The sequence below is a fragment of the Diabrotica virgifera genome, chromosome 8 (assembly GCF_917563875.1).
Source record: "Diabrotica virgifera virgifera chromosome 8, PGI_DIABVI_V3a".
NCBI lineage: Eukaryota > Metazoa > Arthropoda > Insecta > Coleoptera > Chrysomelidae > Diabrotica > Diabrotica virgifera.
Window position 1 is genome coordinate 25,919,755 of NC_065450.1, and position 23,210 is coordinate 25,942,964.

The 23,210-nt window shown below is 32.9% G+C and overlaps 1 protein-coding gene across 5 annotated transcripts in view; it reads left to right on the plus strand.

Annotated features, from left to right (window-relative positions):
• LOC114336268 (calcium-activated potassium channel slowpoke) overlaps positions 1 to 9,229 on the plus strand; it is a 663,340-nt gene extending 654,111 nt beyond the window's left edge. For all 5 annotated transcript variants that reach the window (XM_050659851.1, XM_050659850.1, XM_050659854.1 and 2 more), the window contains one exon: positions 3,047 to 9,229. In XM_050659851.1, the coding sequence (XP_050515808.1) occupies positions 3,047 to 3,166 (120 nt within the window). In that variant the 3' untranslated portion in view covers positions 3,167 to 9,229. The remainder of the gene's footprint in view (positions 1 to 3,046) is intronic.
• The last annotated feature ends 13,981 nt before the right edge of the window (positions 9,230 to 23,210 follow it).

The window sequence follows — 23,210 nt, forward strand, 5'->3', positions numbered from 1 at the left end:
ATACTAATGATTTTTTTGAAAAATGCTCAGACACGTCGATTAGTATTTCAAATTGTCCTTTTTGACATACAATAATAATGTATACAGGGTGTCCCAATTTAGAGATATGACGTCATCGTTGATTTTCTTAAATGGCAACACTGTCATTTTGATAGCTATTTTGATAGGGTGTGTAAAGTTATACACAACTGCAAAGTATCAAATTTTTATTCTCTACCATTTACAAGATAATAGAAATTAACAAAGTTATGTCTGTAATTTGGAATAAATTCAATTATTATAATACTAATTGTTTTTTTTTTTTGAAAAATGCTCAGACCCGTTGATTAGTATTTCAAATTGTCATTTTTGACATACAATAATACTTTATACAGGGTGTCCCAATTTAGAGATATGACGCCATCGTTGATTTTCTTAAATGCAACACTGTCATTTTGATAGCTATTTTGATAGGGTGTGTATAGTTATACACAACTGCAAAATTTCAAATTTTTATTCCCTACCATTTACAAGATAATAAAAAATAACAAAGTTATGAAAAACAAATAACCAAATAATAATTGAATTTAATTATTACAAATAAGCAATTGCTCATAACGTTGCCCATTGACCGTTTAACAATAATTGAGGCAAACATTATGAGTATTTGCTTAATTGAAATAATTAAATTCAATTATTATTTGATAACTTGTTTTTCATAACTGTCTTATTTTTTATTATCTTGTAAATAGTGGGGAATAAAAATTTGAAATTTTGCAGTTGTGTATAACTTTACACAGCCTATCAAAATAGCTATCAAAATGACAGTGTTGCCATTTAAGAAAATCGACGATGACGTCATATCTCTAAATTGGGACGCCCTGTATACATTATTATTGTATGTCAAAAATGACAATTTGAAATACTAAGCGACGGGTCTGAGCATTTTTCAAAAAAAACAATTAGTATTTTAATTATTGAATTTATTCCAAGTTACAGACATAACTTTGTTATTTTCTATAATCTTGTAAATGGTAGAGAATAAAAATTTGATATTTTGCAGTTGTGTATAACTTTACACACCCTATCAAAATAGTTATCAAAATAACAGTGTTGCCATTTAAGAAAATCAACGATGACATCATATCTCTAAATTGGGACACCCTGTATACATTATTATTGTATTTCAAAAAGGACAATTTGAAATACTAATCGACGGGTCTGAGCATTTTTTTTAAAAATAATTAGTATTTGAGATATTGAATTTATTCCAAATTACAGACTCTCTCTGTATAAACAAACCATTGATATTTTATTATTGACCCAAAATTTTATTATAGAATGGTTTAGTAATAGAATAATATCATGGGTAGTACCATGAAATTTTAAAAAAGGCACAAATAGGCGGAATTTACGAAAAAAAGGCAAAAAGTGCAAAAAACAATTATAATAGTCAAAATAGGCAAAAAAAGGCATTTTGCCTATAATCCGAGCTTTAGGTATAACAACCATTCTGTGATTTTTCTTTAAAGTTTGGAACAACATGTGTAATATTCTTGCATATATAAAATATTGAATTTAAAAGTCAATTGTAGCCTTAGGCTTTCTTAACATTTTGTTTGTTTTTTAATTCATTCGCTTACGTTCGATAATAAAAGAGATATATGTACTTTTATATTACAAATGTAGTATGCTATTTGGTGTTAATCAATATCAATCCAAGTCTCGAGAGCTACTGTTTCTTCCTTTTGTAAGGTTCTTTAAGTTGGCAAACACTGTCGTAGCCTTCTGCCAATTATGTTATATACATAAGTAATCGATCAGGTTAAGATCTGGACTATGCGATGGCCAATTCGAAGTCCGAAGATTTACCTGTTGTAAATATTCGATTACAGTTTGTGAAAGTGAGGTCTTGCAGTATCATGCGTTATCAAAAAATTGTTATTAATTTAAGGAGCCGATAGCATGGTAGCTAAGTGCTTCGCTATGTAAGATCACTGCTTAAGGGCATAGGTGTAAAATATCACTCTAACGTGTTTTAAATGCATTAATTTTTTTCGAATCTTGGAAAAACTAATATGTAAATATTTTTGAAAAATTTAAACGCAAAATGAAAGATTACATTATTACCGATGGTAGAAAGTCCCTTGGAATAAACAAAAAGTTTCTTCTGAACGACACATTTAAAACTAAAAATCACACTCAATTTTCTCTTCTTTTTCAGTCATGTAACTTATTAAAATATACATATTTTCAGGGACTTTCTACCCTCGGCAATGATGTAATCTTTCATTTTGCGTTTAAATTTTTCAAAATACTTATTATTTTTCGCATGATTCGAAAAAAGTGAATGCATTTCAAATAATTTAGAGTAACATTTTGCGTTTTGCCCTTAAACACGCTCATCGCGGGTCAAATTCTTTGTAGCGCGTTCCATTTCCACCAAACAACAAAAACCATACGAACTTAATTGTGAAACTTTAAATAATAAATCTACTAATTTTCAGTACAAACCAGACACTTTTTGAATGTTAACAATTTGGCATCTATTAAATTGTTAATCTCTCATAGCCTACTTTACGCTTGTCTATTAAACTAAGCAGAAAATGAGGATTTATTGATGAAAAACATGGCTAGTTGTTAACGTGCCTAACTTTTTTATTATACAACATAAGCTGATGAATCAAAAAAGAAAATGTTAATAAAGCCTAAGGCTACAATTGAGTTTTAATTTGAATATTTTATATATGCTAGAATATTCCACAGTGTGTTCTGAACTTTAAGGAAAAAACACAGTATGATTGTTAAATCCGGTATAAAATGACATTTACCTGTCTAGCAACAATATCATTACATCGATTTTATTAAATAATAAGGCTATAACATATTAAAAAAGTCATTCAAATTGGACAACAGGTTTAGAAAATTCGAGACATTTAACATGCCTCATTTTTAAGGTGTTCCGGTAATTTTGCCTCTGTGTGTAGTTCTTTCAGCGCCTGTATGATAGAACAACTATACAAAGATATGTGGAGTACTTAATAATTTTATTTTTCGATTTTTTTAGGTATTCGTTTTGATGCAGTTCGACCCTGGTCTAGAATACAAACAAGTTAGGAGCCGTACTGGCACCGGTCAAGGGAGCGGTACAGGTGGCGGAGGAACAAATAAAGATGAAAACTCTTGACTGCTGCTTTGCAGCGCCCTCACAGATGGACCATATTCATATATTTAGTAGTTAGTTAATCAAGTTATCAACACAAAATCCGGCTAAAATTTCAAATGCAAGAAATTGAGCCAGATAATTTTTAAATGTTGGAATTTTGTCAAGACGCGCGCGTTTGTAAAAATTAAAGGAATAGCCCAGTAAATGGCCGTTTTGGAGTATAATTTTCCGAGTCACGACGGATTTGCTTGAAAATTTGGATTAAGGTTCTTCTTAGACTCCACTTCAAAGTTGAATTTGTGCCGTTGGTTGCTTTTACCTGCGGGGTGAAAACCACCCCTTCTCCGGGGCGAAAAACATACGTTTAAGATAAGTCACGAAATGGATTAATTAACTAATTCTAAGCAACTTTCGTTATTTCGTTCTAAAGAGTTTCTTCGTCAATACTTTCCGAGTTATTTTCGAGTGAAAATGTTTCTTTTTCAATAAATAAAACCACGTTTTCAGACGGTTTTTCGGAAAAAAAACTCAAAAAGTAAGTAATTTATCGAAAAAAATATTTTTAGAAAAATGTAGCCTAAAAAACGAAATAAATGATGAAGTCTATGCACCGAGTAGAAGCGCAAAGTTATAGCTCATAAAAAATAGGTTCTTACTCATCAAATATCAAAATCATCAAATATTTTTTAAAGTGTTTACAAAAGCTTTATTTTTGTTGTTCTGAAGCTATTTTCTTGTGACATTTTTGTAAACTATATTTAATGGGAAAGAAGCCACAATTTTACTAAAAAAATGATTTTAACATTTCGACGTCCAAATCGGATGCCGTTGTCAAAATACAAAAAATATTAATATTGGCTTATTTCCCATTAAATATAGTTAATAGCTTTATTTTTATTTTTTATAAAAGTTTCTGGCATTAAAGCTACGTGACGTTCAAAATAAAGTTATTCCCTTTTTTGATAAAAAAAAATCGTGAAAATCTCCCCTAATTAGCACCCCAAATGAAATTAAGCGTTGCCGCTTTACAATTTACATTAAAGATGTACTGTTTACACTCAACCAAAGTTATATGGAATCACTATGTATTTGAAACCTGCAGCTTTTGGAAGCTATAGGTGTAAATATTTTAGTTAAAACGATAAGAAAAGAGTTGCCGTGCCCTAGAACTACAATATAGTCCTGCTATAGTATATAAGTAATGTATATTACAGCAGGAGGAAGTTACCGGCTCCCGAGTTAACCCAGCAGCACAATATTGATCACGTAAATTGGTGTCTTCAACACCAAAATTGGAAGATTTTTCCAAAAAATGTTATTGTTTTTTTTATAACTCCGTTCGTGTTTACGATATCAGGTTCATCTAAAAACTGATTGAAAATTAATTTCAAGTGCTATTTAAGCACGTTGAATCTAATCTTTTAAACACCTTATTTAAAAAAAAATAAAAGGTTAAATGAGCCCTGTTGCATGGTTACCACAGCAAAATTTAAGATTTAAACGTTTCTATCTCGGTTATTTTTTACCCTATAGAAATAGTAAAACAGGTAAAATATTTGGCACAGAAAAAACTAAAATTTGGTTATATATAATTTTTTACGTATATTGAGTATTTTTGGAGGTATTATCAAAAGATTATGAGAATTACAATAATTTTAAAAAGTATGTTTTTTATAAATTATATCTTTTTTCAAAAATATGCATTCTAAACCGGTCAAAATTATCGAAAACATTACTTATGCTAATATAAATCAGTTCTTGTAAGGATTACTATAAATTTTAATTTTTGTGGAAATGGCGTATGTTTTATTTTTCACGTTTTCCTAAACAATTCGAAACGGTTCTTTTATTTTCATTATAACTTGCTTAATTTTGATGCTATTACCTTGTTCTGAAGCTCATTTGATAGGTATTCCGAAGTACTTTGACAAATGTTTAGCGGGAATATTTTACACATTGCATCATTTTCCCGTTATTTAAGCTTGAATACTTAGATTTGAGTACTCGTCGAAAAAAATACACATTCAATTACCAATAACTCACTTTAAACTAACATTAATTTAGTTCTTAATATGAGGAATGTATTTAGTTTTTTATTATCTTCAATTTCAGTAATAATAACTTTTTTGTAAAAGCTTATAGTTTTTTATTTATACGTGAAAACCGATCTAAAACATGGATTTTTTTACGAAAAAATAAAATTTTTTGTCTTAAATAACTCAAAAGTGTTGATTTATTTTAATAACTTTATATAACAAATTTTGCTTATAATTTGTCCCTCTATCGACTTATGGTATTATTTTTAATAAAATAATTTTCACCCCCGAGAAGGGGTGGCATCCACCCCCAGGGTAAACGCGCAAGTTGGCATCTTGTCACCTTTGTTCCTTGAGGTATCCTCTAATTACTCACCAATTTTCATGAAAATCGATGGAGGTTCAACGAAATTGGAGGTGAAAACCTTCAGTGACTGTACTATAGAAAATATGAAATGTTTCCCTGTAAGTTTGATTGAGTGTATGTTATGATCTGGTAAGTTTGACCGGTTCAAAGTGCTTATTTTTGAAAAAATTTGATTTTTATAGTAACAATTTTCTTATTTTGAAAAAAAGAATCCATATTTTTGCAAAATAATTTAAAAAGTATTATTGATACAAAAAATCTACAGGAATAAAAAATGTTTGCTTTGCTTTTGACTTGGTTTTGCTTTTTTGAACCTTCGTGTTTTTTTGGTTTTCTCTTAGACAAAAATTGGTTTTGCTGTTCAAAATTTGCGTACACTCGTAATTAGTGACTAGTTCAAGTCCTTCAACTACGACTTTCAAGAATAAGGATCATAAACAAGGTAATAAAGTAAGAGTAATAATAAAAAATAGTTTAAATGATCTTATTGCTCTTTAGAAACCTCAAAAATGGTGTTTAAGTATTTCATAGCTTAAAAACTAACTGAGTTATAAGATACGTAAAAAACCAATGTCATATTTTAGGAAATATCAGAACGCGTGTACTGGACCTTTCTAAGATATACATAATGTGCTATAGAACCTACTTTTCATGAGCTACAACTCTGATTTTACTGGGCCTATAGACTTCACGTTACAATAGTAATAGGAGATCTAAATGCAAAAATCGGTAGAGGAAGTCAAGGTGATTTTATTGGAAACTTTGGACTGGGTACTGTCCAGGGCCCAGTGGCTCAATTCTGCCAAGAGACCGATTTTATTGTCACGAATACTTATTATGATCTGCCGACCAGGAGACTCTATACATGGAAATCACCAGCAGACAACCAACATAACGTCATCGGAGACTAAATTGACTACCTTCTCATCTGCAAACGATACCGAAATTCCATAAAATCAGTAAAATCATACCCTGGAGCTGATGTGAGATCAGATCACAACACAGTTGTAGGAAGGTTTAGAATTAATCTAAAGAAACCTGTGGTTAAAACTAAAGTAGAGACGATACAAGTATCTCGTTTGAGAGATCCATCAACAAAAGAGCAAGTCACACTAAAAATTAAAGAAGAGCTCACCAAAATAGAAATTATTCCTACTGAAGATGCGAACAGGAAATGGCACATGTTAAAAGATGCTCTTATCCGCACATGTGAGACATCACTAACACCTAAACTAATTAAGAATAAAAATGAATGGATGACCGAGGAGATTCTAGATCTCATGGAAGCAAGGCGATCTTATAAAATCAAAGACAAAAATATGTATAATATTATACACACAGAAATAAGGAGAAAGATCAGAGAGGCAAAGGAAAGATGGTATAGTGACAGATGCGCAGAGATTGAACAGTTGGTAGAGAAACATGATAACTTCAACATTCATAAGAAAATTAGAGAAATAACAGGCACTAATATTAAGAAAACATCAAACATACTGCTGGATAAAAACGACAAAATAATTATAGACGTCGGTGAAAGGCTTAAAAGATGGCAGGAATATATTCAAGAGCTATTTAAAGACGAACGGACTGAGATAATACTAGAGCAGGTAAAGTTCGACAACGGCCAAGACATAACAGAAGATGAGGTATTAGAGGCGATAAAGCGAACAAAGAACAACAAGGCAACAGGTCCAGACCAAATACCTGTAGACATAATACGGTTAATAGAAGAACAGCAAATTGGAATATTGGTCGACTTATTTAATACAATATAAAGTACAGGAATCATTCCCAGAGATTGGCTGCTGTCAACGTTCATAACACTGCCAAAAAAACCAAATGCAAAAGAATGCCAAGACCACCGGATAATAAGTTTAATGAGTCATACTCATGAGCAGGACATAAGCGACACGCAATTTGGATTTAGAAATGCAATGGGAACGAGGGAAGCCCTGTTCGCTGTAAATGTACTTGTGCAAAGGTGCGTGGATGTTAATCAGCCAGTATATATGTGTTTCTTGGATTACAACACAGCCTTCGATAAGGTCAGATATAACCGCCTTATCGAATTACTTGAAAATAAAAACTTAGATATGAGGGACATCAGGATCATTAGTGCTATCTATTATAATCAGATCGCTGTGGTAAAAGAGAACAACGCCTTTTCAAATGAAATACAGATTGAGAGGGGCGTCAGACAGGGCTGTGTCCTGTCTCCTACTTTGTTCAATTTGTATTCAGAGGAAACGATCCAGGAAGCACTAGAAGACCTAACCACGGGAATAAAAGTAAATGGCCGACCAATCAATAATATACGGTTTGCCGACGACACTATTTTATTAGCCGAATGTCTTGAGGATTTACAACAAATGGTTGACAGAGTGGTAGAAGTCAGCCAAGAAAACGTACTGTCCCTAAACACAAAAAAGACACAACTTATGGTAATCACAAAAGCTCAACAGCGCCAAGAAAGCATAACAATACATGGAGAACAAATTAAAAAGGTTGAAAAATATAAATATTTGGGTACAATAATTAATGAAACTAATGAGTACACAGAAGAGATTAAAGCAAGAATAGGACAGGCAAGAAATGCTTTCAACAAACTGAAAAAAGTACTCTGTAGCAGGGACATTACAATTTCTTTAAAGATAAGACTTCTGAGATGCTACGTGTTCTCCGTATTATTCTATGGGTTGGAGGCTTGGACAATAAAGAAGGATGTTTCGGACAGATTAGAAGCCTTCGAGTTATGGGCCTACAGAAGAATATTAAGAATAAGTTGGGTGGATAGAGTCACGAATATCGAGGTGTTGAGAAGAATGGGAAAAGATAAACAGGTTTTAAATACAATTAAAGTCAGAAAACTGCAATATCTGGGACACGTTATGAGGGGCGAGCGTTATAACTTGTTACAATTAATAATACAACGAAGAATACAGGGTAGAAGGAGTAGCGGAAGAAGACGCATCTCCTGGTTAAACAATTTGAGAGCTTGGTTTAACTGCACTTCTGCTGATCTCCTTAGAGCAACGGTATCGAAAGTGCGAATTGCCGTGATGGTTGCCAACCTTCTTAGAGGAGATGGCACATGAAGAAGAAGAAGATAGACTTCATAAATACACATTTTTTATAGGCTACATTTTTACCAAGAATATTTTTTTGATAAAATACCTACTAGTTGAGTTATTTCCTAAAACCGTCTGAAACATAGCTTTATGTTGAAAAATAAACATTTTCACTAACCAATAACTCGAAAAGTATTGACTTTTGAGTGAAAAAACTCTATAGAACAAGTTGTTTAAAATTAGTTATATTATCCATTTTAGGACTTGTCTTGAACGTATTTTTTCACCCCTGAGAAAAGGTGGCTTTCACTCCGCAAGTAAAAGCAACCATGTGCTCAAGTCCAGTAATGAAGTGGAGGGTAAGAGGGACCTAAATCCAAATTTTTATGAAATTCGGTGATCACACGGAAAATCACACGGTATCGCCGTATTTCACGTTCATTTACTGGGCTAGAAGTACATGACTGTAATAGATAGGTAAAAATGTTGTTATCTTTAACGAGAGACTATAAATTAAGTCAAACTGTATTCTTGCAAGAGATGAGACTGCAACATTACGCCTTAACACAAAATTCCAAAATTGATCCACGTGTAAATACATCCAATATCGTAATTTTCTATTTTTTTGATAGTAATAATACCCACCATCCATTCCAATCCCCGTTTCTAACTTTTCTTTACGTAGTAAATAAGAAATTGCGGTAATATTGTAAATACGAATGATAACTTCATACTTATAAAATAATGTAGTAGACGTGACAAAGACAATTTAAAACAAAAGTGAAGTGCACAATTCATATGTTTATTAAAATTGAATAGTGAATTTCAACACATATTATTTTGTAAAATAAATAAAAATATTCTTTACAAATGGTGCCATTTCTACATATTATATGTATGTATAATCTTGTTTAAAACGTTTTGAATGTATTCTTCTCGCTTATGTTGTAAGCATTTCCACAGTGGTGTGTATATGTATAAACTTACATATGGTGGCTGTTCCTGTCCAAAAACTTACATTGGTCAAACTGGCAGAACCTTTAACAAACTTATAACAGAACACAAAAGTCCTTTCAATAATATAAAATCATATTCTACGTACGTACTTTACTTTCTAGATCATAATCATTCTTTTAATGACCAGTTTCAAATTCTCCATACCTATTCAAAATAATGGCCTTAAACTACCTGTATTAAAAGCTATGGAAATTATTAAATTAAAAATTATAGATATAATTCTGAATGGTAAAACTTGAGACAAACAGCTCCCCCCTCCTCAACCCATTCAGTTCTTCTTCTTCTTGTGCCACTCCTATCGGAAATTGGAAATCATCAAGGCTACCCTGACTTTGTTTACAGCTGACCTAAAAAGTTCATTAGTGGTGCAGCCAAACCACTCTCTCAAATTCCGCATCCACGACATTCCTCTACGGCCTGGATTCCGTTTTCCTTCTATTTTTCCTTGCATTATATTTTGAAGTAATGCGTATTTATGACCTCTCATCAGGTGACCCAAATACTCGAGTTTTCTTCGTTTTATCGTTAACAAAATTTCTGGGTCTCTTCCTATCCTTCGTATTACTTCAAGATTTGTGATTCTTTCAACCCAACTTATCTTCAGCATTCGACGGTAGCACCACATCTCGAAACTTTCAATATTTTTTATGTTGTTCTGTTTGAGAGTCCAGGCCTCTACACCGTATAATAGCGTGTTAAATACGTAGCCTCTTAGCATTCTTAATCGTAGAGGGATGCTTATATATCTGTTGCAGAAGAATTTTCTCATCTTTATGAAGGTGGCCCTGGCAATTTCGATACGTCTTTTTATTTCATTGTTTTGGTCTCCAGTTTCGTTTATTAAAGTTCCCAAGTATTTATAACTTGATACTTTTTCAATTTGAATGCCGTTTATACTAATATGTGCTGGTTGTGTCATGATTTTACTGAAGACCATATACTTGGTTTTTTTGATATTAATGTTTATGCCATAATTGTTGCAAGCAATATTTATGTTTGTAAGTAATCGTTGTAATTCTTCTACTGTTCTTGTAACTAGTACAGTGTCGTCTGCGTATCGAATATTATTTACAACCTCTCCATTGATTACGATTCCTTCATTTGCTTGCAAAAGGGCTTCCTGACAGATGCTTTCACTATATACATTAAATAGCAGTGGTGACAAAATGCATCCCTGTCTTACTCCTCTACGTATTTCTATTGCTTTTGATATCTCGTTTTCTATTTTGATGTTAGCTTTCTGATTCCAATATAAGTTGAGAATTATTCGCAGATCTTTATTATCTATGTCTTTTCTTTCAAGAATGTCTCTTAGCCTATCGTGGCGTACTCTGTCAAACGCTTTTTCAAAATTGATAAAACATGCATGTACTTCTTGATTAACGTCTAGGCATCTTTGTGTAAGAACATTCAAACCGAAGAGAGCTTCTCGAGTACCTAGTCCTTTTCTGAACCCCATCTGTGTATTACTAATATCTGACTCCAACTTTTGATAAACTCGGTTGTGGATGATTTTTAGAAATATCTTTAGTAGATGGCTCATTAAAGATATTGTTCGATGTTCTGAACATTCTTTTGCATTGGATTTCTTTGGCAGTGTAACGAATGTAGACAGCAGCCACTCTTGAGGTATAATACGAGTATTGTATACTGTGTTAAATAAGTGCAATATTATACCTATTGATTCATCATTCAAGAGCTTTAGTAATTCAGTAGGAACCTCATCGGGTCCATTTGCCTTTCCAGTTTTGAAATTTCTAAGTGCCATTTCTACTTCACATTTTAGGATTTCAGGCCCCGTTTCACCATTTACCGTGTCAATGTTATTTCTGTTGTCCTCAAACAATTCTCTTATGTATTCACTCCATCTATTAATTTTTTCTGTTAAGTCTCTAATAATATTTCCGTCTTTGTCCTTAAGCAAACTTATTTCATGTCTTCTTTGGGTTCCTGTAAGTTCTTTTACTTTTTTATGTATATTGAATGTGTCATACTTTCTTTCATAGTCTTCCATTTCTACACATTGTTCTTTAATCCATGATTCTTTGGCCTTCTTTATTATTTGCTTTATGTTCTTATCAACCTCTCTGTATTTTTCTGAATTATTCTTCAATTTGCGTCTTTCATCCATTAGTTCTAGTATGTCTGGTGTCATCCACACCTTATGTTTCTTTGGAGATTTGGTTAGGTGTTTCTTTCCCGTAGTTCTTATTATAGTGTTTATATACTTCAGTTTTTCATCTATGTTGTCTGTTCTGCGGATTTGGTTTTCTGCTACACTGAGGCCGGTGTTGATTTCTTCGCGCACTGTTTGTCGTCGGTGTTCACTTTTAAGCTGAAAGTCGAACGCCGGGATGATGGTTTCTCTCATTTTCTTTGGTCTAGCTTCTATCCAGATACTACTGGATTATGATCCGAACCGATATCAGTTCCAGGGTAAGTTTTAGTAGATTTCACGGTAGATTTCCTATTCAGTTAAAGACAATAAACTGTAGACATACAGTAAAATACCTACGTCACTTGAGAAAAGCACTCTGCCGAAACAGCTGTAGCGATATTGATTTGTAATAACTTTTTTGTGGAAGTAAAGTGTGGAAGTAACGGTCGAATCACTTTTCACACTGAAGTCTAGAGGCTGTTTTCTGAGATTCGTTATCATCTTGTGAACAGCAATATTGAACCAGAGCTTATTAGCAGCTAGAAACACATCCTTTGGTTATATGCCCTTAGCTTTAGCTGCGAAAGCCTTAAATAGCTGCTGCAACTATTCAAGAATGTGTAATTGTTTTTAGGGTCTATGTCTCACACCCGTATAGAAAGAGAAACACATAATATATTTCTTGTACATGTACAACATAGTTTTCAAGGACAGCTTAATTCTGCAAAGTCAATGGTATCTCTACTTTTGACAGCTATCTCTTTATTTTTTTGCTAGCTATCTTGGTGTTTGGTTAATAAGTATAGTAATACAGAATCGCCAAATAAACCGGTTTGGTAAAATTCTAAAATAAGGATGAATACCGCAAGAGATCATGGACCTCGTAGACGTGAGATGAAAATATAAAACGAATCCAATAAGATAAAAACGAATCACTAAAATGGTAAGAAAAAGTTGCAGATTCCAAAGAAATAATCTAAATGTCAAAAAGTATCTAGAAATTTAACAACTTCGGAAAACTTTTAATGGGACCTTTAATGTCCATAAAAAAGTGAAAGAAAAGACGTGTAGACACAGAAAGACAACAAATAATATTAACACATTATCTGCCTATTGAAGAGGATGGAATTCGGTTAGGAGGCATTTTGTTGAACGGCACCTGACTGAAATAACCATATCACGCGCTGACGTGTGATCGGCAGCGCATGGGTTAAGAGAAATAACGAAATAAAAGACAATAACGAAATGATTTTAGGCAGCATGGAAAACAAACTGGAGAGATGGAAAGAATACATTCAGACACATTTTGACGATGATATACCTACCTAAAGGTCCAGAAATTCAAAAAAGAATTAATCCATGCAGTAAGAGTTAAGAGAAACCGCGGTTCAGATAACAGCACTATTCAATAAGATATGTGACAACATAGGTAAAATACAGTCGAACCCGCTTATTAGAATCCCTGTTATAGGAATATCCCGGTTTATGGAATATAAATTCGAGTTCCCGAAACGTTTCCATTTACTCCTTAATAAATTTATCCTTTTATTGGAATAGGTTCTAATTAGATAATACCGCTTATTAGCCTATTTTGCCGGTCAACGAATATTTTTTTTTATAATTTACTAAAAATTTAAATTATGTTTGGTATTATGGTCAGTCGTCAAGGGCCTGTAGTGCTGGATTAGATATTATTAGGGTAATAAATATTTATTACTTTGTTACGAGTGCCTACCAATTCGATCTTTAGCCGAAAAATGCATGGGTCATAAAGTAATTTTTATTTGTCTACACAAAGGCACTGTTGCCTGCTATAAAATTGTTAGAAGCAGTTTATTTAGAATTCACCCAGAGAGTATTTACCTACTTGTTTGCGAGATGGCTTTGTTAAATTCATCCATTTCTTGCCGCCAATAAAAGTTCCATTCAACCAATGGATTAAGGATGACCACACGGATTAACAATAAAAAGCTATAATTACCGATAATTTCTCAAGAAAAAATAAGTAATTTTGTTATATGCATTTTAATAAGAAAATATTTACATATCTACATATTGCATACATTTTATATTAATTACCTACTGCTACTGTATTCATTCACATACATAATATAATGTAGTTTGGTATTTAACACATACATAGATAAATAGTAGCTGCACTACTGTATTATTGACGTAAAAAGACCTAAAAACATTTACATATACTGATTATGTAGGTATATATATGATATACATATTGGCATAGTATGTAAAACTACATATTGGCATAGTATGTAAAACTACACATTGGCATAGTATGTAAATAATATTATTACGTATATTCGGTACAGTTATTTCGACTAGCCACCAATGATCGGTTATTAGAATATCCCGGTTATAAGAATATTTTTGCCTGGTACAAAGGCTATTCCAATAAGCGGGTTCGACTGTACCACTGGCAAAAATCGAATCTGGTAATATGACCATAAACCCAATTTCTCACAATTTGATGACTATCGAATATTAAGCTTGATGTCTCATATTCTTAAAATTTTTCGGAGAATCATCCATACACGAATTTACAAGAAGTGTGTGAATTTTCTAAACGAAGGAAAGCGAAACACCGACGGTTTCAAAGAATTGAATAAACAAATAAAGAAGGGAGTAAAGGAAGACTTAAGGATCTACAATGAAAACAAGGTAGAAAAAATTATAGAAAAGAACCGAGGTCTAAATATAGCGAGCTATGAACAACTGCAGGATAGATTCTCGATACAGAATGCTCATACATAATATTTATAAGAAAGCTACAATGAGAGTACAAATCGACGATAAAACCATAGCTATACCAATCAACAGAGGAGTTCGCCAGGGAGACGTTATTTCACCAAAGCTGTTCACACTGGGACTTGAAGACGTGTTCAAAGATATTAACTGGGTAGATAAAGGAATAAATGTTAATGGAAGAAAACTAAGTCATTTGAGATATGCTGACGACATTGTAATATTCGCTACAAGTTTCGAAGAATTACAGACCATGATGACGCGACTATTTCAAGCTTCGGAAAAAGTAGGTCTTAAGATGAACTTGGAAAAAACAAAAATAATGACGAATACACCGAACATTACAAAAATAAAGTTGAATGACATAGATTTAGAAACAGTAAGCGAATACATCTACCTGTGACAGATAATGAAAGTTAACAAAGAAAATCAAACTGCCGAAATTACCAGAAGAATAAGGTTAGCGTGGACAGGATTTGGAAAATTGAGTTGGATCTTGAAAAACACTAAAATAGAACAATATTTGAGAACCAGAGTTTACGATCAGTGTATCCTCCCTATACTTACGTATGGTTCACAGACGTGGACACTCACCAAGGCCAATATGGATAAAATAGTAAAGGCACAGAGAGCGATGAAAAGATCAATGCTCGGGGTGAGGCTCATAGACAAAAATCAAATACATGGATTAGAAGCAAAACCAAAGTAAAAGACGCAGGAGAACATGTTGCCAAATTAAAATGGAGCTTCGCAGGACACAATGCCCGACTGAAGGATAAAAGATGGAATCACGAAATACAACAATGGAGACCGTGGTTGGGAAAAAGAAGTAGAGGAAGGCCACAAATGAGATGGGCCGATGACATAAAGAAGTTTGGAGGACACAACTGGAAACAGGTGGCACAAAATAGACAACACTGGATTGAATTGGGGGAGGCCTATGTCCAAAGTTGGATTACTGAAGGCTGAAGAAGAAGAAGAAGTGTGAATTTCAGATAATGACACTTAATTCGGATTTCGAAACGGATTGGGAACACGAGGAGCTCTGTTTGTCTCAAATATGTTAAAACAACAATACAGAGACATAAAGGTAGATGTTTATGCATATTTTATTGTTTCTCGAAAAGCATTTGGCTGCGTTAACCATAAAAAAATGATCGAAATTCTGAGAACAACTGGAACTGATTAACGAGACTTGCGAATTATCTCAGAACTATATTGACGCCAAACGGCAACAACTGATGTAAAGCACACAGCATCCGAAAATATACGAATCTTATGAGGAGTACAACAGGGTTGCGTCTAATCACCGCTATTTAGCGAAGCATTAGACTATAGGTCCAAAGTGGAATCAAGATTAACGGAACCAGAATAGACAACACCAGGACCTCGATTTTTGACCCTTCGCTTCGTTATCGAACGTATTCACTTCATATCTGTTTAATGTACAGATAGCAAATGATCGATAACGAAGCGAAAGGTCAAAAATCGAGGTCCAAGTACGCTGATAATACCGTCCTAATAGCAAAAAATGCACAAGAACTACAAAATAAAATAAATAAATGCAATAATCTAAAAGTGAGACAGCTCCAATTTCGTTTGTTCTGTTTCATCAGTGTTCAACACTTTTTTTTTTGTTTTGATAATATACTCTTTTTAGTAGCTCTAAAAGATTTATAGGACAGTCACTATTTTCGATTGTTTCCTACTCTTGTTTCGATCAACTTTGTTAAGGTACTAGTACACTTTAGAAGACCAAAAATAAGCATTTTTTCAAGATTTTTTTTCTCAGAACCTTTATTAGAAATGAACATAGAACTTTTTACGTATTAATATATAACTGTTAGAGAATACAAAAAAAAATCTTTCTTCATTTATCGAAGTCGAGGGCTCGAATAAAAGTAGGTCCGATGGCGGACAGTTAATCTCAGGATTGGGATCTCTGAAACAAAAAAAAAATCGTACGGCATTTGAAAAAGGAAGGTTTCTTACGTGACAATTTTCCGCCAACTGTCCGTCATCATTTTTCGAGGCCTCGACTTTTGCGCCCTCAGCAATATTAGTGTACGTGCACAAATGAAAAAATATTTTTTTGTACTCTCTAAGAGTTAGGTATTAATATGTAAAGAGTTTTGCGATTGAAAAGTTGATTATTTTTGGTCTTCTAAAGATGTACTATAGTAGTATCTTAAAAGCCTCTTCGAAGTTATTAAAGAAAGATATAAGTCTTTAAACGTTAAATTTACAATTTTTCTAAGAAGTTAGGAACAAATTTGTATAAATAAACCAAATTAAATTTTTTTGATAACAGAAAAATTAAAGATGCAAAATGGCGAGAATATTTTTATCTGTTGTAGAAATGTTTATTGTCTGATTTACATTTTTCAGTTAAAATATTATAGTAGTCCCATTTTTCATACCATTTTGTACACTTATGAGCTACTGTATCTACAAAAATCTTACAATATAAATCAAAGTTTAGATAAATGTGAATTTAAATATTCTGAAAAATAAATATATGTAAATGTTAAAAAAATACGCTTAAACTCTTTAGCGCCATAAGATTGTAAATATAATAAAATATATAAATTGTAAATACTAAAGCTTTAGTGCTAATAACGATATTGTAATAAATATTTTTAATTAATTTAAATTTTATATGAAATATTCAACCCAAATTCTAAATCAGTTAAATTTTCTTATAAAACTTTGATTTATATTTATAAAAAAATTATGACAAATGTATTTTGACAAAAAATCTTATGAATAATTCGGTAGGTATATAAGAAGCAGATTATCTTTATTAATACATAAATATAACTCCGTCTTTGATTAGATGGAACACCGCTTTTTGCTTTACTAACAAACATATTTTAATTAATAAATATTTTGCTTCTGCTAGCTTTGGCGCAATTTTAAGTTTTTATCTCCATAAAACTATTCAATATATTACGTTTTAAACAGAATTAATATTTATTAACATAAATAATGGTCCCATCAACAGTCATAAAGAATCTTTGATTGTCTGGTCACATGCCAAACAAAAAAAATTTAGGCCCATCCAAAAAATAACTGAAAACCCACAAAACCCACTTATCCTAGGGGTGGTCAGACTAAGTAACCTTGCATCAGAGAAAAGTAATTAAATCACCCCCAAGATTTATGACCCCCCCCCCACATTTCTGGATCCGCCACTGTTTGATCATACATGATGTTACTTTGGAATGTTTTGGTACATAACCCCAGTGATTATCATCACCATCGTAGTATCATCTGCAAATGCCCGAAACTGCAGTTCGTCTCATAGGTACCAAACAATGGGCTAAAACTAAATTTCAAAAGTTTAGCAGAGAGGAGCCTTTCGTGGTTACTTAATGTCACTATTACTCTTCAAAGTGTATAGGGAAGCAGTACATACTTAAGGAAGAGATCAAATTAAATAGAAGGTATAGCTATCAATGCACAAATCTTTAATAACTTACGATTTGCATGGCTGTTGCCAGCAACACCATACTCAAGCAGGTCAAACCTCCAAATTGGTTAACTTTTGATATAATATAACCTCAATACCAACTTGGCAATTATATATTTTCCAACACAATTTCTTTTCTTCATTAATATTATTTGTGAAAACTTTATGTAATCTTTTTAGGTAAAAATATGTACAAGGACAATGCTAGATGAGCTAAGAAAACATCACAATAAAAGCCATATGGAGAAAAAAAAGAGTATAATCAATTAGGAGTAACATTAGCAAATAGAATGATAAGATAAGATTCAGAATAAAATAAAACGATGAAATGTGGGAAGGCAGATAACTTGGAAGAATGGTTTGGATCTAGCTCCACAGTTATTTATAGTAGCGGTCTACAAGGTTCTGTATATTGACAAATATTTCTAATCTTTTTCGATGTGGGTACTCTACAAATTTACTGGTTCAAATCCCGGCACGAGTTACAAACATAAAAAAGTTAACGTAGTAGCTTAATATCCAACATGGATCTGCGATTTAAATTAGACTACAGTGTTGCTAGAAATGAGAACTTACTACTCGATGTTACTCCTTTCATTGGACTATACCGGAACGTCTTAAGACATTGGCGAAAATAAAAACTAGAAAATCTTGAAACTCATAAATCCTACAATCGGTACGTCCATTTAATACGCAGCAAACTTTAGAAAGAGAAGTAAACTACACCTGTAAACTACGTTTAAAAATCAAGTAGTTGAGTCCCTGCCAGTGTTCCCAGACCTACTGAAAAATCAGTAGACCTACTGATCTCGATCCTCGTCTACTTATCTACTGATGGCATCCTTAAACCTACTGAAATACTAAAAATTACTAAAATACTCAAAATCATCCTATTTTAATAGAGAAATTCGGTAAATTTAACGAAAAATCGGTTGAATCCACCGATTTTTTGAGGCATCTGGTTGCCCCCCCCCCCCTAATTCTATTGAATTCTACTGATTTTTCGGGGCGACATCTAGTTATCTATGTATAAACTAATAGATTTTTGAGGCGACTTGATACTACTGAAATCTACTGATCTTTTGAAGCGACACCTACTGATCATCAAAAAAGTCATCTGGGAACACTTGTCACTGCATTCATCAGCCTCTTTCTATCCAAATACTTTCTCTGTCTGCTCTGCGAGGGTGGGCAAAATTTCTAAAGTCATTCTTAGACTTGACAAGTAATATTTACCTTAATTTAACACCTCAATATTTTAGACATGCATATATTTAAAAACAAAACCTTTAAATAGAAATTTACTTTTTTATTTTATGTTATTCCCAAAAAGATTATAGAAAGTGGACCTAAAAATCAGACCAATAAATTAAATAAACAATGAACATGTCCGATCATAGGCGTAACCAGGGGGGTTTTGGGGGGTCATAACCCCCCCCCCCCCCCCATTGGGATGTACTTTGAGCTTTATACGCTTAACACCATAGCCCTCAGAGACCTTCCAGTAGTTGTAACCCCCCCTTTCAGGTAGTTGTAACCCCACCCCCCCTTAGGATCATCCTGGTTACGCCTATGTGTCCGATTGGTTCAATTTAGAACACAACAACACACAACTAGTAAAAGGTCGAGGACAAGATTAGACCTATTTTGGAAGTGAGAATTGAGAGTCGTAATGACAGCTATAATAATGGCTCAAGCTACTAAACGAAATACACTATTAGAAACAACTCATGAATAGAACAAAAATATGTGATGTAAGAATATAAGGAATAGCAATAACCGTTTATTCAATGTCCAAACTGCAATAGAAAAGGGCATGGAACAATCACAGATAATCCCTAAATTTTATTTAATTTTACTAGCGTTGTTAAAAAAATGGAAACAATTTAATACAATAAAAAGGTATATGAATGTGAATCCTGTTCCTGCAAATAATTTATGAAAAGAAAATGAGATTGTGTTCCTCGCAAGCTCCAAAAACATACAAGGACCAAAATGAGGTAAAATAAAAACAGACACCTTGAATACAAACCAAAACGAGTAAAGAAAAATATAAAATCAAAACAACGGAAAATCACTAGACAAAATTAAATTAATGATAAATCATAAAAAAAATTACGCAGTAGAACAAAATGTTAAAGTGGCCCCGGAAAAAGTATAATATCATTGTTTATCTGTCTGTGTTACCATTGTCTAAGAGCTAGTGAGTGAACCCTCCGACTAACGGTCTTCCTGTAAGGCTAGAAATTTGTATAGTGATAATTCATGGCACACCAAGGCTAAAAACCATGACCTGGCAGGCATCAGCCGTGCACGTGTATCTACCGCGTGAATCGAAAAGTGCATAGTTTAGGGGAAAAATAAACTTTCTACTGTAAAGTTTAAATTTAAGTATGCGTTTGAGTAAGTCATTTAGAAGAAATGTGTACAATGACAGGCGATTCTGAAGAGCATAAGACCTTGCCAGGCGAGGGGAAAGATTAGGGGTTTTTCCTAAAATTATTTTTTTTGCATGGAACAAAGTTTTTTTAGGTTTTTTGAATCATTCCAAACAGAAAAGATCTTTAGTGTTTTTTCTCTTAGGTTAATAGTTTTTGTTATATAAGCGATTAAAATTTTGAAAATTTCGAAATCGGCCATTTTTAACCCTAAATCGGACATTTAACTAAAAATTTCAATATTGCCAAGGTAGATAGATATTCTATAAACATAGATTGATGAAATCCAGAAGAGTTTTTTTCAATACAATATCGAAAACACCTTTGTTTTTTAATTGCTAATCAAGCGGGCGCCACACTGTAGCATAAGTGAGGACGTTTGAGTTTGCATAAATTCATTATCTCGAGAATGGGCAAATTTGAAGAGAAATCCTCAGACAGGTCGATTTTTGTTCTTAAGTTAGGACTTTTTGGCATAAATATAATACTAGTGACGTCATCCATCTGGGCGTGGTGACGTAATCCATGATTTTTTAAATGAGAGTAGGGGTTGTATGATAGCTCATTTCAAAGGTTATTTAATTCTCTATTCAGTAATATAAACACTAACATAATTATTTATACAGGGTGTACAAAAAAAAATTATTAAATTAATTTAGACAAAAAGAAGAAAAAAATATTTTTGTACACCCTGTATAAATAATTATGTTAATGTTTATATTACTGAATAGAAAATTAAATAGCCTTTCAAATGAGCTGTCACACAACCCCTACTCTCATTTAAAAAAATCATCGATTACGTCATCACGCCCAGATGGATGACGTCACTAGTATTATATATATATATATATATATATATATATATATATATATATATGCCAAAAAGTCCTAATTTAAGAATAAAAATCGACCTGCCTAAGGATTTCTTTTCAAATTTGCCCATTCTCGAGATAATGAATTTATGCAAACTCAAATGTCCTCACTTATACTACAGTTTCGCCCCCGCTTGATTAACAATTAAAATACAAAGGGGTTTTCGATATTGTACTGCAAAAAACTCTTCGGGGTTTCATCAATCGATTTTTAAAAAATATCTACCTACTTTGGCAACATCGACATTTTCAGTTAAATGTCCGATTTAGGGTTAAAAATGGCCGATTTCGCAATTTTCAAAATTTTTAATCGCTTATATAAGAAAAACTATTAACCTAGGAGAAAAGTCACTAAAGACCTTTTCTGTTTGGAATGATTCAAAAAACCTAAAAAAAACTTTGTTCGATGCAAAAAATATAATTTTAGGAAAAACCCCTATCTTTCCCCTCGCCTGGCAATGTCTTATGCTTTTCAGAATCGCCTGTCATTGTACACATTTCTTCTAAATTACTTACTCAAACACATACTTAAATTTAAACTTTACATGAGAATGTTTATTTTTCCCCTAAACTATGCACTTTTCGATTCACCTGGTAGATACACGTGCAGGGCTGATGCCTGCCAGGTCATGGTTTTTAGCCTTGGTGTGCTATGAATTATCACTATACAAATTTCTAGCCTTACAGGAAGACCGTTAATCGGAGGGTTCACAGCTCTTTGACCGCGCGCTTTTAACGCGGATAGATGTAGGTATTTAGGTGCTCACTGAATTTGTCTATAAATCTTCATAAATGGAAACAAAGATTTTAGTGCGAATTTATTTAAGTATAGATGACATTGCAAAACGTCTTGCGATATGGGACATGACAAATAGCGTTTGTTCAGATATGATCTTACGAAGACCCGCTTGGAAAGCACTGATCTTCATATTTTATGAAGCTGATAATAATGAGTACATTCAACGTCTGACAATCGCGCACTATGTGAACGCTATACAGAAATTTAGCGCGCGTTTAACCCGATTTAATCCTTGTCATGCCTGTTCTAAGGGAAAAGCACTTTTAATAGATTAGTTAGCGCTATAGCGCCGGGAATACACATGCCTGTAACTAGTACCTAGTAATCACCAACTACTGTCCCCAAACTGACGTTAACTAATATGCTAGCTAATCGCAAACAATTTGATTTTTCGTGCTAGCAGCATTCTGTGAGATGCAATGCGCATGCGTGGGGTAGCATAAGCATATTTAAGAATGGGCATGCAAGCTATTGGTATGCCAATTACTCGCAAATGCGCTTTGGGCATGCCAGTGACTGGCTTATGCCACCAATTGGCATGCCATCTATATCCCTAATTTACAGGCATGTGTGTACCCGTTTTTAATTTTTTATGTTTTAGGAATGCATTATTTACTAACTTTTTAACCTTTTTTATTCAGACATAATCATTGCTCTCTAAAGCTAAATCCATTTTTAATGATCCGCGCATAAATAATTTAAATTTTTTGAGATACAAATGTCATAACTACGGCTGTATATAAACTTTACATATTTTTAAATGACGCATCCGATAATGTAATAGTTCCCGTGTCAATCTAAGAATAACTAAATGTATTTTAAGCTGTCCATTCATTATTTGTCATTAGATAAAATACTGTATGTTCAACCTAAAACAAAACAAATCAGATCTAAAGTAATAATTGATGTCGGTTTTAAAATAGATGGCTGAGTGTTACGACCATCACATGGCGTAAGTTGTACTAATTCGTTAACGATAATATATCTGCAAAAATATCCAAACGAGAAGTGGCTGGTCATCTACTCGTAAACGTAAATGGAAAAAAGTTCATGAAAGATTGTGACTTTGACCAGA